We start from the raw sequence: 14,409 nt of genomic DNA on the forward strand, positions 1-14,409 counted from the left end.
GCCCTGTAGGAGCAGGCAGTGCTGGCTGCAGCGCGGAGACCAGGTGTAGCAGAACAAGACTTACTGCTGCGTGCAGCAACACTACAGCTCAGACTGCCAAGAACAAGTCCCCAGACCGCTCTGGCACAGGTGATCACTGCCAGTAGTTACCTGCAGAGGCACAGTAAGGCCCACCTGGCCAAGAGGCAGGACACAGCAGAAGCTGGGGATGCGGACACACTGTGCTTTCCATTGAGCCATGCTCCTCACCACCACGGCAGGGCCCTCCCTTAGGCAGGAGCCAGTTTGGAGCTGCTTCACAGCTCTGTGGAAACCAAGACACATTAGGGATACTCCCTCCCTAGCCCCACTGCAAGGCTAGAGCCCTGGGAAGGGTCAGTTTTGACACACTGGTCAGGGATGGAGGGCTAGGAAGTCACTTAGGACTTTAACCTTTTACTCTAAAAGATACTGATATCAAGGCCCTTTTTCATAGAATCATCCAGGCCAGAAGGGACCTCCAAAGGTCATGTAGTCCGACCTCTCTGCACTCATCAGGGACACCCCCAACTAGACCAGGTTGCCCAGGGCCTCATTGAGCCTCACCTTGAATACCTCTAGGGATGGGGCCTCAACTACCTCCCTGGGCAACCTGTTCCAGTGCTCCACTACCCTCACAGTAAAGAGCTTTCTCCTAATTTCCAATCTAAATCTGCCCTGCCTTCCTGTAGGTCCCCTTCAGGTACTGGAAGGCTGCTATTAGGTCTCCCCGGAGCCTCCTTCAGGCTGAACAACCCCAGCTCCCTCAGCCTGTCCTCATAGCAAAGGTGATCCAACCCCCTGATCATCCTCATGGCCCTCCTCTGGACCTGCTCCATCAGGTCTCTGTCTTTCCTAAGTTTTTCTTTTGTGCCCAACACTTCTCTTTCTCTGACCAGAGCCAGAACACTGGAACCAGTGTCCAGCCACAGGCCAGGCTGCTCCACAGACAGACAGAGGCTAAACATCAGCTTCCTTGGGAGAGCAGCTCCTGCTGAAAGTCCTTCAGCACTACAGCCTCCACCTGTAGGGTACAAGCAAGCCACAGCCCTTCTAGGGAGCTGCTGCACTTGTGGTCAGAATGATGTGGCAGGTGACACAGCTGCCTTAGCTGGGACAGGTACAGACGTACAGCCATTGCACAGCATCTTTCTCCCAGGACTTCAGGGCTGGGCTAGGCCAACTGCAGAATAGCCCTAAAGAGCAAGAGCTCCACCACTTGCCCAGATCCCAAACCTCAGGGAGGCAGGGCTTGGTTCTGAGCTATAGCTTTTTCTTCCACTGGACTCCATGAAAAAATAATTAAAGCAGTTTATTAAACATTTAAAATACTGTACAGTGTGTAAGCCAGATTTCCCCACTCCCCCAACAGCCCTGTGTCTTCATCGGATGCCCTGGTGAATGATGCTGCTTTTGGCACTGTTGGCCTTCTCTTTCTCCTTCTTCTTTATGGGGTCCATCTCAAAACAGCGCCAGAGCCGCAGTGTCTCATCAGCAGCTGCTGAGGCCACTGTTGTACCATCAGGGCTCATAGTCAGGTTCAACACTCTGGCAGTATGACCTGAGGAGGAGGTGTGCAGTCAGGGCTGGGGCAATCACCACATGCCCTGTCCCTCTTGTTCCACCACAACAGTCAAGTTTTTGCTCCCCTATGCTCTGTGAGCTCCACCAGCTTAGGTAGCCATCCCTACATCATGCTGCAGCAGCACAAATTCACACCCTAGGCATGCATTTGGAGCAACAGTTTCTTTAGCAGCCCACAGGATTTCCTCCCTCTAGCAGCATGCCCCTGGACACTGTTCTGCATCAGTAACGCTCCAGGGTAGACCACCAGTCTGCTCAGACCAAGGATTACATCTGCCTTTCAGCTTCTAGCAGCCTTCCCTCCCCCAGGCGAAGGGCCCAGCCTACCTCTCAGCTCAGTGACCTTGGCCATCGTTGGATACTTCCACACCACCAGCTGATTCTGTGCAAAGCCGTGGCCTGAAATGAACTCCTTGTAGTTTGTTGACCACAAGATAGAACAGACCTGGGAAGCAGTAATAATGCAGGTAAGACAAGCTGCTTGTGCTGATGGCTCACCACCCAGAGACGAGCATGGTCCCCTCCTTTCCCATGCCCCTGGGCCTCAGGAGCCAGCAGCTCTCCTGCCAGAAGGTGTTTGTCACCAAGCTAATGTTTGTATCTTACCTGGGAATGGGTGTCAACAGCACTGAGGCAGGCGCCAGAACACACATTCCAGATGCGGATATGTCTGTCACTAGTCCCACCTCCAGTGGCTAGAACATTTGACTGCCACGGACACCACGCCACAGCCTGAGAGAAAAGGGTTAATTCTAAGACACGGAAGAGGCAGCCTGTAGGCAGCCAGCGCTGCATGTCTGCCTTGCACCCAGACACGTGCCCACCCCTGGCCCGCAGCAGCCCTGCACTCACCTTGACAGCACCCTGGTGTTGAGTGAAGGTCTGTACAGGAGCAAAGTCTCCACTGTCCCCCTGGGTACACGGCCAGATGTTCACCAGGTTGTCATTGCCACCGCTGGCCAGGTAGCGGCCATCTGGGGACCACTTGAGTCCACACACCTCCTGCGTATGGCCAGCAAGTGTGGCCACGTGATGCGCAGCCACTCGGACATCATGGTGGTGGATGTGACCACTCCGTGCCCCACTGCAGAGAGAAGGCTTGCAGGGTCAGGCTGGCACATTTTCCACCAAAATCCATTTTTGTGCTGTTCCAAGATTACCATACCTGCCACTGGGTTTACAACCAGTGTTACCTGCATCACTGTCCTTGTTGGCTTGAGTGAAGCAGCCACAGCAGCTCTTCACAACTTCAGCACAGAGGGCAAGAGAGAAGACAGGACTTCTCCCAATCCCAACAGAACAGGCTGACTAAGAATCCCAAGCCAGGACAGAAACTCTCTGCCACCCCTAACCTGCACCACTCACAGACCTAGGATAGGAATCTGCAACAGTGACACCACCCTTCACCCACCCCCACCCACTGCTTTACCTGGAGAGGATGTAGCTGTTCCAGCTGAGGGATCCCACACGGGAAGAATGGCTGGTCATATTTCGGAGATATTTCTGCTGCTGTATGTCCCATATCTAGAGAGGCAGAGCAAGAAGTTCTCCAGAGGATGAGGAAACCCAGCCCTGTTGCTTTGCCCTAGGAACCTCACTGCACAGGCTCTGGCATTCAACCATATCAGTATGGGAGCGGAGATCAATTTGTACCTCATGGCTACAGGACAGAAGGTAACCCCAAAACCCAACTCTCCTTGCCTTGATGCTGCAGTTGATCACTGGCTGTGGCTGGATGTGGACATTTCCACCCCACAGCAATCAAGGCAAGCCAGAGGGCACTGCATCCTTCTAGTGCTAGCCAAGCCTTGTCCCTGGGCCCCACAGCACTGGCAACCCCTAGACAACATCTAGTTTAACTGCTGCACTCACCTGGACCTCAGCATTACTTGTGCCAACAGCAAGGTAGTTTCCTTCTGTAATCCATGACAGAGAGGATACGTAATCATCTGGATGTTCCATCTGCAGCAGCTGGATAATCTCCCCAGAAACGTTGTTCCACAGATAGACAGAGTTGTCCAGAGCCACTGCTAGGAAGTTCTGAGAGCTCCAGTCAATGAGATTCAGATCTACAATTTGGAAGAGCAATGCAGGTCATGCTGCACTTACCTGGAGAGCCCTGGCCTTCACCAGTGCTGATGCCAGGTCTTCCACCTGCACCAGGTGTGTGCACACAGGCAGGCAAGGGGCAGCCTTCTGGGTGTCATCATGCCCAGGTAGTGGGGTCAGGTAGCCCTGATCCAAGTCATCTACACAGCACTCTGACCACTGTTCCTAAGGCTACACAGAGACACTCCAGAAGTGGTCTGTGCCAGCCCGAGCACGTAACCCAGTTAGAGCTCCAGTTCTTGGACCTGTGCTCCAGTGCGAATGATCTCAGTGCCCAGCACTCAACATTGCAGCTTACAATAGTCATTGCGGATCTCCGGTGCATCCAGGATCCTCTCTGGCATTGAGGGAATGTATCTGCCAGTCTTCCTGCTGGATCCAGGTGTCATTTTCTGACTGTACAGCACTTTCAGGTTATTCTGATAGCCTGTGTGGAGAGGAACAGGCGTGTTAACCTGAGTTACTGTTCCCCCCCAGCTGAGCACCGCTCACCCAACTAGAAATCCCTTCCACTGAAAAGCCCTGAGAGAAAAGAGAGATGCTGAGAAGAGCAGAATGTGCAAACATCACTGGCAGTATTAACTACTGAACCAGGGTGAGGCTCTGTTTAACTGACGAGTACTTTGTCTTCTGTAACGCATTATTTTTAGTGACAGTTAAGCTACCCAGTGTGATGTGCTTTGGGACAAGTGCACAACAGAGTTTGAAGCTTTTACAGACATCAGGAACGTTTGCCACCTTTAGTAGCAGTGAGCAACTAGAAGCCATTTCAATTTCTGTAAATAAATTCACTGTAGCCCTTATGCAGCTCAACTTCACAAGACCCAAGGAGGGAGACTCCGCTCTTCACAGAAGCTCTGAGAAGGCAGTTGATCTCTCCCATGTCCACACACAGAACTTCTGTGTTGCTGTTCCCCTGCCCAGATCTCTCCAGCTGAGTCAACTCACACAGGCCCTGTATCATACCTTCTGGAGCATTCTGTGGCTTCCCACTGAGGCGGAGGATCTTTGCTTCTTCTATATCAAAGCCATTCAGATTCACTGCCCAGGCTTTCTGTTGCTCCTGCAGAGACAAACCACTCTCAGCAAGACACATTTGAAACACCAAGCCCATGCTGCACTTAAAACTGCAGCTGGCAGAGCATACACTTAAGCCCCCCTTCTAGAATCAGGAGGCATACAGCCGTGCTGCAGGAGTCAGCTACAGACAGGCATCTCAAACCAGTTTTCCCTCGGACATGGGCACACTGTCCTGCTCACATTTTCATACAGAAGAGTGGCAAGTTCAGCATCTCAGTGCTAGTGAGGAAAACCACAGCCACAAGGAACCAAATGCTTCATAAAGAGAAATTTCAGAACACAGTGTACACATTCCAGAAAAGCTCCCCATGTAGACATTGTCCTAAAATAGCTACCACCAGCAGTTTCACTGTGCACAGGCTCATGGTTTTGTGTTTCTCTAGCCTGCTATATTTTAAAGCCTCATTAGCCCAAAGTTGAATTTTGCTACCAGAAGCGGCACAGGCTAGAGAGAATGGAAGTAGAGGTGTAAGGCTCTATGCATTCCCCGTGCCTAGAGAAATGTTGCTACAGAGCAGCTGTGCTCAGGCTCCTGTGTAGCAGGTGTGTACCTGTTCCATTTGCAGGCTCTACAGCATCTACCTCATCCCAGGCTCCTGAAGCCCAGAGCTGGAAGCAGTGATGGCTGGAGCTATCAGCCCCTTACACCCACTTGACAGAACTTACAGTTTGCTTCTCTGCAGAAGGCCAGGAAGGATTAGGTGCTTGGTAGTGACCATTGTTGTAATCGTAACTTAGCAACACGCTCACCTTCTTGGTAGGAGACTCCTCAGCTGAGTCATTCTCTTTGGTTAGGAGGAAATTGGCCATATCCATCTGCATAGCGCTCCGGTTGGGAATGTAGCGATCCCCTCCAGCCTTTGTTGGGGTGCTCTGGATTTTGGATCCAGATTTACCTGCATTCACATGCATAAGTATTGTTTTACAGCTAATGAACAGCCTGTATTAGAGCTTTCAAGAGACAACAATCCCAGCACTTTTCCACATCACACCTACCAGAGAAGGAGAACTCGGAACGGTCACGCCATCCAAGTCACAACTAACTCCTATTTTTGCCCCCCCTCTCCCCCCGTATAAGGCACTAAGCTCTAATTAGGAACTGCCAGGAGACAACTCCTTGGGTCTAGTGCAGCAATTCCAAAGTTCACAGAGAAGGGGAGGATGCAAAAACACTGTTACTGCGTGTAAAGCTGTCAGCAGACAGTCCCACCCACACTTGTCCCAACACACAGCTGTGCCAGCAAGACTCAGCTAAGGCCCAGCAGTTCACAGATCTCTGCCCACCCCGTGCCGGGGAGGAGAAGGTGGTGGGCTTTCAGGAGCCAGGCAGTGTAGCCCACCTCCTCCTGCTTGACCAACAGGCCTGGCTGCCTGGCATGGCGCCCAGAGCCCTGTGGCTACAGGCAAGCAGCCCAGGCAACGCTCCCCTGGCCCAACCTATGTCGCTGTTGGCCAGCACTCACCGGGTGTCTTGGATGGCGTCTTGCTGGAGCTGTGGGAGCGATTGGCTGGCTTCATGGGTGTCAAGCCTCCGGCGGGGCTGGGCCCGGGGCCACTGCTTTCCTTGGCCTTGCGCTGCCACCGGGCGGGTGGCGCGTTCAGGATCGGGGTGTCCAGCTTCAGCAGCCCATGCAGGTCCGCCTCAAACACGAACTGCGCCATGGCACTGCAGGCAGACGGCATCAGCAGGGCCCCAGGGGGACACCGGCCAAGATGCAGCCCTCCTCTGTTGGGCCACCCCTCAAGGTCCTCTCCACCACAGGGGACCCCTCACCCCCACACCTCAAGGTCCCCTCCACCACAGGATAACCCCCCTCAGGCCTCTCCACCACACGAGGCACCCCCCTTACCCCAATGTACTTTAAGAAAGTAGAATGTACTTTTAAAAAGGTAAAATATGTTTTAGAAGGTAGACTCTCTCACTAGGTAAGAATAAAGAGCTGTAAAGAGGTCCCAAGGCCCTGGGAAACCAGACACTTGGTATAAACAATAAAAGCCTCGCTAATGATTATACCCTTGAAAAAGAACAGAGGGCTGATAATAAGGAACATCCCACAACTGGAGGCACCGAAACCGGCTGAAAAGCAGCCAGCTGCTGGATAAGGCACAGAGTCCACAAAAAACTTGCAGTAAGGGGGGGAAAGGTAGAGGTGGCAGTGGGAGATCCCGACCACCGACTCCACTGGAGGCCAAAGTGGACTCCCCCCATGGTGCTGGAGCACGTGCACATCAGTTAAAGGACCGCGTCACTTTAATTGAAAGCGAGAGGCTGTACCGACCGATGGCGATTGCTAAGAGAAGGCACCAACCAATAACTATAATTAAGGGTGTGCATTGAACCATATAAATATTCCTAAGGGTTCTCAGGCCGGTGTGCCGGCTTTGGGGGCTGCCCGCCTGGCACCCAGCTCTGCGGAGATGAAATGAACAGATAAACCTCTACCCGGTGTGCACATCGGCGGCTGCGCACCGGGTGAGCGACCCGGCTTGGGGGCAACACCCCAGCCTTCTCCCCCCCCTCACCCTCACCCAAAGCCCCTTCGCCACCAGGGTCTCTCTCAGGGTCCGCTTCGCCCCCCACCTCCCCAGCGGCTCCTCAGGCTCCCCCAGGGAGCTCCGTGTCCCCCTCAGGGAGCTCCATGTCCCCCCCCCAGCTCCGCCGCCCCTCCCCTCCGCTCCGCAGCTGAGATTCGCGCAGCCCGACCCGGCAGCAGCGTTTAAAGTCAGCGGCCGCAGCCGCTCTTCCCATTGGCTGATTCAAACCCAACTGCCGCCAGCCATTGGCTGGACGGCCCGGCGGGGGCGGGCCTCTGCGGCGCCGGGGCGGCTGGGTGGGTGCTGTGCCGTTAGTGGGCGGGTCGGAGGGCGAGCGGGGCGGGGCAGCGCCGCTCCGCTTCCCTGCGGGACCGGGGGCCGGGACCGGGACACCGCGAAGGAGGGAGGAGGCTGGAGCCGGGTGGTTTCGCGTTTCGTTTATGTTGGGGGGGGTCAGAAGGGGGGGGGGGAGACGGCTCAGGGCGGCCCGCGCGGCTCCCAGCCGCTCATGAGCAGGTAGGACTGGTTGGCGATGTCGGTGCTGGGCAGGCGGCCGGCAGCGGGCTGCGGCGGCGGGGGCGGTGGGCCCGTCTCCCCGCCCCGCGGGCCGGGGAGCACCTCCAGCAGGCAGGGCAGGACGGCCTCCTCCTCCTCCGGCGGCTGCTTGTAGAAGGCGTTGGCCTGGGGGTGGACAGAGGCGGCGGTGGTGGGGGCTGCCCTCCCAGCTGCCCCAGCCGGGGGGTGCTCAGGCCCAGCCCCAGACCCTCACCTGGCCGTGCTTGCTGCTCTCATGGAGGAAGCTGCCCAGGGCGCGGTGCAGGTCGGGGACGGGGGGCCAGAGCTTCTGCTTCACGTTGCTGGGTGCGGGGAAGGGCCCGTTGAAGGCAAAGCCCAGTCCTGGGTTGCCCTGGTGCCCCCCCGGGCAGGGCGCCCAGGCCTGGTGCTGGACCCCCCGCACCTGGCCCAGGCGCAGCTCTTACCTGTAGAGGGAGGGGAAGGTGCACCGCAGCCCCAGGAGCACCCCTGTGAAGAGCAGCGGCACCACCATAACACTGGGGATGATCCAGCCTGCATCGGAGGAGGAGCGCTGGGACTGGAGCCCTCCCCAGACCCCCCACCACTGAGCCCTTCGCAGCCTGGTCACCCTCTGCCCGGTGCTCCCCATCCCCATTCCAGCATTCTCAGTCTCCCGCCCCTGGCCGTGTGGCTCCTCTGGCTGCAGCCTCCTCTTCTGCCCTGTCCCTTACCCCCATCGGCCATGGCATCAGCCACAACAGGTTCGGACCAGGCGCTCCAGCTGCCCTGGTACCACGGCCCGCTGGGCTGGGCCCGCACCTGGGCATGGTAGCGGGCACCTGGCCGTAGGTCCAGGACTTCTTTCCTGGCTGCCCGCGGGACCTGCAGGACCTGTGGGGCAGAGCTGAGCTAGAGATGATGGCTGCTGCGGGGCAGCCAAGGGGCAGCACTGGGGTGTGGGTCCATCCTGCCTGACCCCATGCGGACCATGTGCTGGCAGCAGAGGTGGGCAGGGCTGCTCGGGGGAGTCCTGGCCGTGCCTTTACCTTCCAGTCATGGCTGTTCTCCACAGCATAGCGGACTTGGTAGTCCAGCTGCTCTGCCAGTGCCTCCAGGGGTGGCAGCCACTGCAGGGTCAGCCGGCCCTGTGACACCGTCGCCTGCACAAGCTGTGGGGCGTCTGTGAGCACTGTTGGGGACAGGGATGTGTCTCATGCCGCAGGACGTGAGATGCTGTGTCCTGCACCAGCCAGGTATGGGCAAGGGCAGAGGCCACAGTGGCACTGGGACTCACCAGCCTGGTGTAGCCAGAAGGGCTCCTTGAAGTAGCTGAGCGTGGGTGGCGTGTGGGGTCGGGTGACGTTTACCAGGATGGAGATGGCACTGCCAGCCCTGGGCTGGAAGGTGCAGGTGTAGGTGCCCTGCACCCCCACACTTACCTCCAAGCATTGCTGCCATGCATCTTCCCTGTACGAGGAGAAGGGAGCTAGTCAGCCCCACCATGGTGGCCACACTCCCCTCACCCACTGCCAGCCTGTTCTGGGGCCACCCTGTCACTACAGCCAGAACTGCCTCACTCCTCCTACACTTGCCCAGGAAACCACCACTGCCCATAGTCCAAGGGCCAGTGTGGCCAGGAGTGAGGTGGATGGCAGTAGGGCAGGTCAGGGCACAGAGCCTGGTGGCATAGTGTGGGATGAGGGACACTGAGCAGGGCTGGTGCTCCCAGGGATGTGCCACCCCTCCTCCTGAGCGCTGCATCCCCACCATGCTCCTTACCTTGTGCCAGCCCCACTCGGAAAAAGCTGGTAGAAGAGCTGGTGGGAGCTGTGGGTCTCTGCAGGGTCCCAGCTCCACTCACAGTGCAAGTGCCGCAGGTCAGGGGTGCTGCAGGACAGCCCGATGTCTCCTGGGCAGGTCAGAGCCAGGGCAGGGAGGGGGCTGCTTCCCCTGGCTCCCCAAAACCTGGGTGCTGCACCTTGCCTACTCCAGGACCCCCACCCCTCACAGCCCCAGGCGTGGGTACCTCCCCGCTGTGCCTGCCAGCACCTTGGTGGTGGGCATGGCTGCTCACCAGAGGAACGGGGTGTCTCTGCAGCCACTGCCTGTGACCAGGGTCCCCAGAAGCCATCCATGGAGGTGCCGTCAGGCTTGCTGCGCACCTGGATGTGGTACCTCACCCCTGGCTGCAGGTCTCGGATGACCACCCAGGTGTTGGCCTGGACGAGCCCCTGCAGGAGAGGGGACAGGCTGGGGAGCAGCTGTGGCCCCTGAACCCCCCTGCCCTTCCCTGGCACCTCTCTGTACCTGCCCCGCTCCCGGGGGGGCTGCAGCTGTCCCGGCCGTGGGTGTGTGGGTGCTGACTTCTGGCTGGATGTAGGGGTCCCCGGGATGCTGCCCGCTGTGGTCCAGTGCAGTGCTGCAGGGCATCTCCGGGGGGCTGGCAGGGCAGCACCGCACCTCGTAGAGGAAGAAGTTTGGGTAGTCGGCGAGTGGCGGCTGCCAGGACACGTAGAGCTGCCCCACAGCCCCAGCCCAGTGGGCCGTGATGTTCACCGGGGGGGCGATGAGCCCTGCGGGGAACGTGCCGGGGTGTTTGCCCTCCTGCGACAGCCCCCATCTGGTTCCCCCCTGGTCCTGCTGGGTGCTGCCAGCACACGTGGCAGGCAGAAGGGCAGGGCACCCAGGTCCTGGGCCCATCCTGGTCTCACAGAGGTGTTCCCCAGCGTGAGGGACTCACCCACTGTATCCACGCTGAGCTCCCGCTGGTACTTGGTCTGGTTTGTGGTGATGTCCAGGACATGGAGGTGGAGCTGGGTGAAGAGCCGCACGTCCTGGCTGGGGAAGATGCAGGCGTGCCGTGTCCCACCAGCCCCACGGCGCCATGTGGAAACCGTGCATGCCCTGGGCATGTCCCTGAGGAACGAAGAGTGAGGTCCTGCAGCACCCCATGCCTCCTACCCAGGGCCAAAGCAGAGGAGAGGGGGCCTGGGGCATGGCACTGAGACACCAGTGTCACCAGCTCCTTCCTTGTGCCCCCATCCGCTGAAGAACACCATCCCCGTGGGTCTGTGGGACAGCCAAGATCCCAGCCCTGCTGCAGGGTGTGTGGTGGCTGCTGTGTAGCTCCCCTGGGCTCTCCACCACCTCTTCTGGCAGCTGGGAGCCACCAGGAGGGAGAGCTATGGCACCCCAAATCTGATGCTCCCTGTGCGGGCAAGAGGGAGGCTGGGCTGTGTCCCCACCACCTCCTACCTGCTGTACCAGTAGTAGAAGTGGCACGTCCTGCTCGCCTCTTCCTCCTCCTCCTCATCCCAGAAGCAGGTGAGGTCCTCAAAGGAGCGGGAGAAGCAGAGGATGTTCTCGGGCACCCCTGCCAGCAGTGCAGCATCTGGGAGGAGTATGAGCATGAAGGAGCCCCTGGACACAAACCCATCCCCATTGCACATGTGTCCCACCACCCTGTGCCCACTGGCCAGCTCGCCCCAGAGGCAGCATGGACACAACCGTGGACGTGGCACAGGTGCCCTCCACCAGCTTGGGGTGGCAGGGAGGGACGTGGCACGTGTGATGGCCACTGCTTGCACCAGGGTCCCAGCTAGCAGCAGGGCTCCCGGCCGGCCGGCCCCACCGCTCCCCCCTCCTCAGCACACAGGGTCCTTCGGGACAAACAAACATCCCGAAATAGCCCTGCGGTCGGAGGGGGCTCAGGGCCCGGCGATCGGGGGGAAGCACCCCTGCCCTGCGCACGCCGGAAGGTGCGCGGAAGTGAGATAAGGAGGAGCAGCGCCCAGGGGAGAGGGAGAAGGCCCCAGGGCTGGCGAGGGGGCGTGTGGTCCTGGGCAGGGGGGGATGCTCTAACCCCAGCCTGGGGACTGCTTGGGGGGCTGTGGGTTTCTCTGCCCCACGCAGCCCTCTCTGTCGTTGCAGGGATGAACTGGAGCATCATGCCCTGCAGGATCTCCATCCCAAGCAGCGGTGGCTTTGCTGGCACAGGGACGCCTGTCCCCATTGTCAGGGAAAAGGGGACAGCCACACGATGGAGATGAGTGAAGTGCGGGGGTGGCCTTGCTGCCCCCAGCATGGCTCCAGCACTCCCTTCTCCCCCAGTGCCTTTGCCCTGGGACCTGTTCCAGCCCTCCTTCTCCTCTTCCTCCTCCTCCTGGGATGCATCCCCTTCCCCAGGGGCTGCCCCCAGCTGCAGGACCCCACAACAAGCCCCCTGCCAGTGCCTGGCCCTGTTGCATGCACTGAGTGCATTTGTTCTCTGCTACACGCCCCCTGTGCTGCTAGTTGAGCCCACCCTGGGTGAAGAATAAGGGACAGTCCCCAAATGTCCTTGCCACCTTCTTGCTGTCCCTCTGCTCTCCCTGTCCCTTCTCTTGCCCTGATGCCCCCAGCCCTGTTCCTCCTCCCCCAGCCCTGTGTTACCTTCCTCCCCCAGCCCTGTGTTGCCTTCCTCTCCCATCCCACGTCCCTTCCTCACAGACCACAGTCCCCCCCACTCCTTGCTCTTCCCCTTTTGCACACTGTTGCCCCCACCCAGCCCTCATGCCAGCACCAGGGGGTGAGGGGGGGCAGGTCCCAGCAGTCCCGTGGCACAGGGATCCATGGCATTGGTGGGAGGCCACACCGGTCCTGTGGGCTACCGAAGCATCTCTGCTGGGCACAGGTTGTTTCCTAGGAAGAGTGGCCAGATGGCTCTGCAGCCCACATCAGCCACGCTCAGGTGGTGACCTGCCAAGCTGGCGGTGGGCTCGGGGCACTGCAATGTTGCAGAGGCTGCAGGCAGAGTCCAACCCCCCACCTTCCTCCCACTGCCCCTACTCAAAATGTGCTCTAGAACCTGCCATGGCCAGAGACCTGGGAGAGAACTGGGCTGGAGAGACAAGCAGGAGATCAACAGGGTTTTGTTGAGTTAGTACTTTTTATGGTGTTAGAGAAGGTGTTAAAAGGGCTGAAGAGGGCCTCGAAGGAAGGGCGGAGGGGCCTGAAAAGGGAGGAAGCCGGGAAGTGTCTCTGCCAGGCGCAGCGAGCCAGGCTGGGGCCAGCTACCAGCTGAGCTGAGGATGCTCAGTGGGGCACTACGGTCACACAAGGCTGGTGCAAGAGCATTGGGATCAGCCTGGCAGTGCCACCCTATTACCCCTGCTGCAGAGTTGTGCCATCAGATGCCATCTTGAATTTTGCTCAGACCCTTGTCATCATAACTCCAAGAACTTTCGATGAACCGGGAGCCCCTCTGCTGTCTGTGTGAGACTGGGAGCCCCAGGCTGCCATCCAAAAGGGGCACCTAGGGGCTGCCAGGTCCTGTCTGCAGAGAGCAGGGATGTCTCTTTTCTCTGGGCACCCCAGGGTGTCTCACGGGTGAGAAGGGCTCTTCATCACCCACCCTGAACACCCCCTGCACACCTTCCCGGGATGCCCCTTCCCCAACCCTGCAGATTTGGGCTGCCGTGGGATGCTTACTGCCCGTGCCCAGCATGCCAGCTCCTCTCTGCCCCATCCTTCGGGGGAGAAAATGGCCCCAAGGACCTACCTTGGGATGTCACTGGCTCGGAGGCTGACGTCGGGCTGTGGAAGCTGAGCAGGATGGCAGGGAGCAGTGAGGGCAGCCAGCCCTGGTGCAGGCAGGCTGCCATCCTGCCACCCCTGTGCCGGGGCCGCGCGTGCCCTGCTCAGCTCTTCCCGGCACCCTGGGAGCTGCAGCGGCTCCTCCGGGTGATACCTTTATCTGGGAAGTGGTGGCTGTGCAGCTCAGGAAGCCTGGCTGGAGGCTCCCCCCGCCCCATCACCAGCACTTCCTCGTGCCTGAAACCACCGTCCCACAGCCCCTCCGCCGCCAGCCGCAGTGCCAAGGGAGACTGCTCCTATCAGATAGGGGGCACGTCCTGCCCTTGTGGCTACCGGCACGCCGGGAGGCTGGAGTAGGAAGAAAAACAACCCCTGAGAAACCAGGGAGGCCCCCACATGGGGCAGGGAGGGCAGGGCAAGCTGTTGGGGGCTGCAGGCACACAGGAGCATGGGGCAGGGGGTGGCTGCTCCGGCTCCATCCCTCCCTGTGCCACTTGGCACTGGTGTGTGTCTGCGTGGCTCAGTGGCTGTGCCAGGAGGAGGGCTGCAGGCACAGGGGGCATTGGCAGGGCCCACACAGACGTTAGTGGTACTGGTGCAGGAGCAGGACCACCACAGTGGGGTCCTACAGGCACGCTCAGCCTCGTGCCAACCCACCACTGCCACTCGGTGTGGGTGGCCAGAGGGTGTCCCACTCTGCCAAGGCACAGCACCACAGCACAGCCCAGGGAGCACCAGCCAGGGCACGAGGAGCTGCTTCCACACGCACCCCCACCACCCCAAGGGTGGGTTGGCTTCTCCTTGCCCTGCAGCCATGGGGGGCACTGAGGGCAGCCAGGAACAGCCAGCACCAATTTGTCACACTTAAATTTTGTCAAACCAGTCCCACTTCCTTCTCCATCCGGCTACTGGGCTTTGCCATCAGGGAGGCAAAAAGCACAAACCCCTTGGTTTGAGCAGGGCTGATGCTGCTGCCTCAGACCCTGTTCCCAG

General features: G+C 59.2%; 2 protein-coding genes across 5 annotated transcripts; both read right to left on the minus strand.

Moving 5' to 3' along the window:
• Positions 1-1,314: 1,314 nt before the first annotated feature.
• CDC20 (cell division cycle 20) lies at positions 1,315-7,557 on the minus strand. Its single transcript, XM_014939319.1, has 11 exons — positions 7,462-7,557; positions 6,255-6,457; positions 5,542-5,687; positions 4,678-4,774; positions 4,010-4,138; positions 3,475-3,671; positions 3,032-3,126; positions 2,455-2,686; positions 2,209-2,334; positions 1,930-2,047; positions 1,315-1,579 (listed from the first exon to the last, which is right to left on the minus strand). Exons 2-11 carry the CDS (start codon positions 6,451-6,453, stop codon positions 1,401-1,403), a joined length of 1,518 nt encoding a protein of 505 aa, XP_014794805.1. The 5' UTR covers positions 6,454-6,457; positions 7,462-7,557; the 3' UTR covers positions 1,315-1,400.
• A 128-nt stretch (positions 7,558-7,685) lies between these two features.
• On the minus strand, positions 7,686-13,558 carry MPL (MPL proto-oncogene, thrombopoietin receptor). Of its 4 annotated transcripts, XM_014939318.1 has the most exons (12): positions 13,382-13,558; positions 11,098-11,233; positions 10,583-10,758; positions 10,150-10,415; positions 9,917-10,073; positions 9,622-9,751; positions 9,137-9,309; positions 8,889-9,031; positions 8,574-8,733; positions 8,307-8,394; positions 8,096-8,183; positions 7,686-8,007 (listed from the first exon to the last, which is right to left on the minus strand). In XM_014939318.1, the coding sequence occupies exons 1-12, from the start codon at positions 13,482-13,484 to the stop codon at positions 7,804-7,806; spliced, it is 1,824 nt and encodes a 607-aa protein (XP_014794804.1). In that variant the 5' UTR covers positions 13,485-13,558; the 3' UTR covers positions 7,686-7,803. The 4 variants fall into 4 exon arrangements, 3 of the variants coding, with proteins under 3 accessions (XP_014794804.1, XP_014794803.1, XP_014794802.1); XM_014939317.1 differs by having other exon boundaries at positions 8,307-8,349; positions 9,622-10,073; XM_014939316.1 differs by having other exon boundaries at positions 9,622-10,073.
• Between the last annotated feature and the right edge of the window lie 851 nt (positions 13,559-14,409).

The sequence above is a fragment of the Calidris pugnax genome, unplaced genomic scaffold (genome assembly GCF_001431845.1).
Source record: "Calidris pugnax isolate Ruff unplaced genomic scaffold, ASM143184v1 scaffold18, whole genome shotgun sequence".
NCBI lineage: Eukaryota > Metazoa > Chordata > Aves > Charadriiformes > Scolopacidae > Calidris > Calidris pugnax.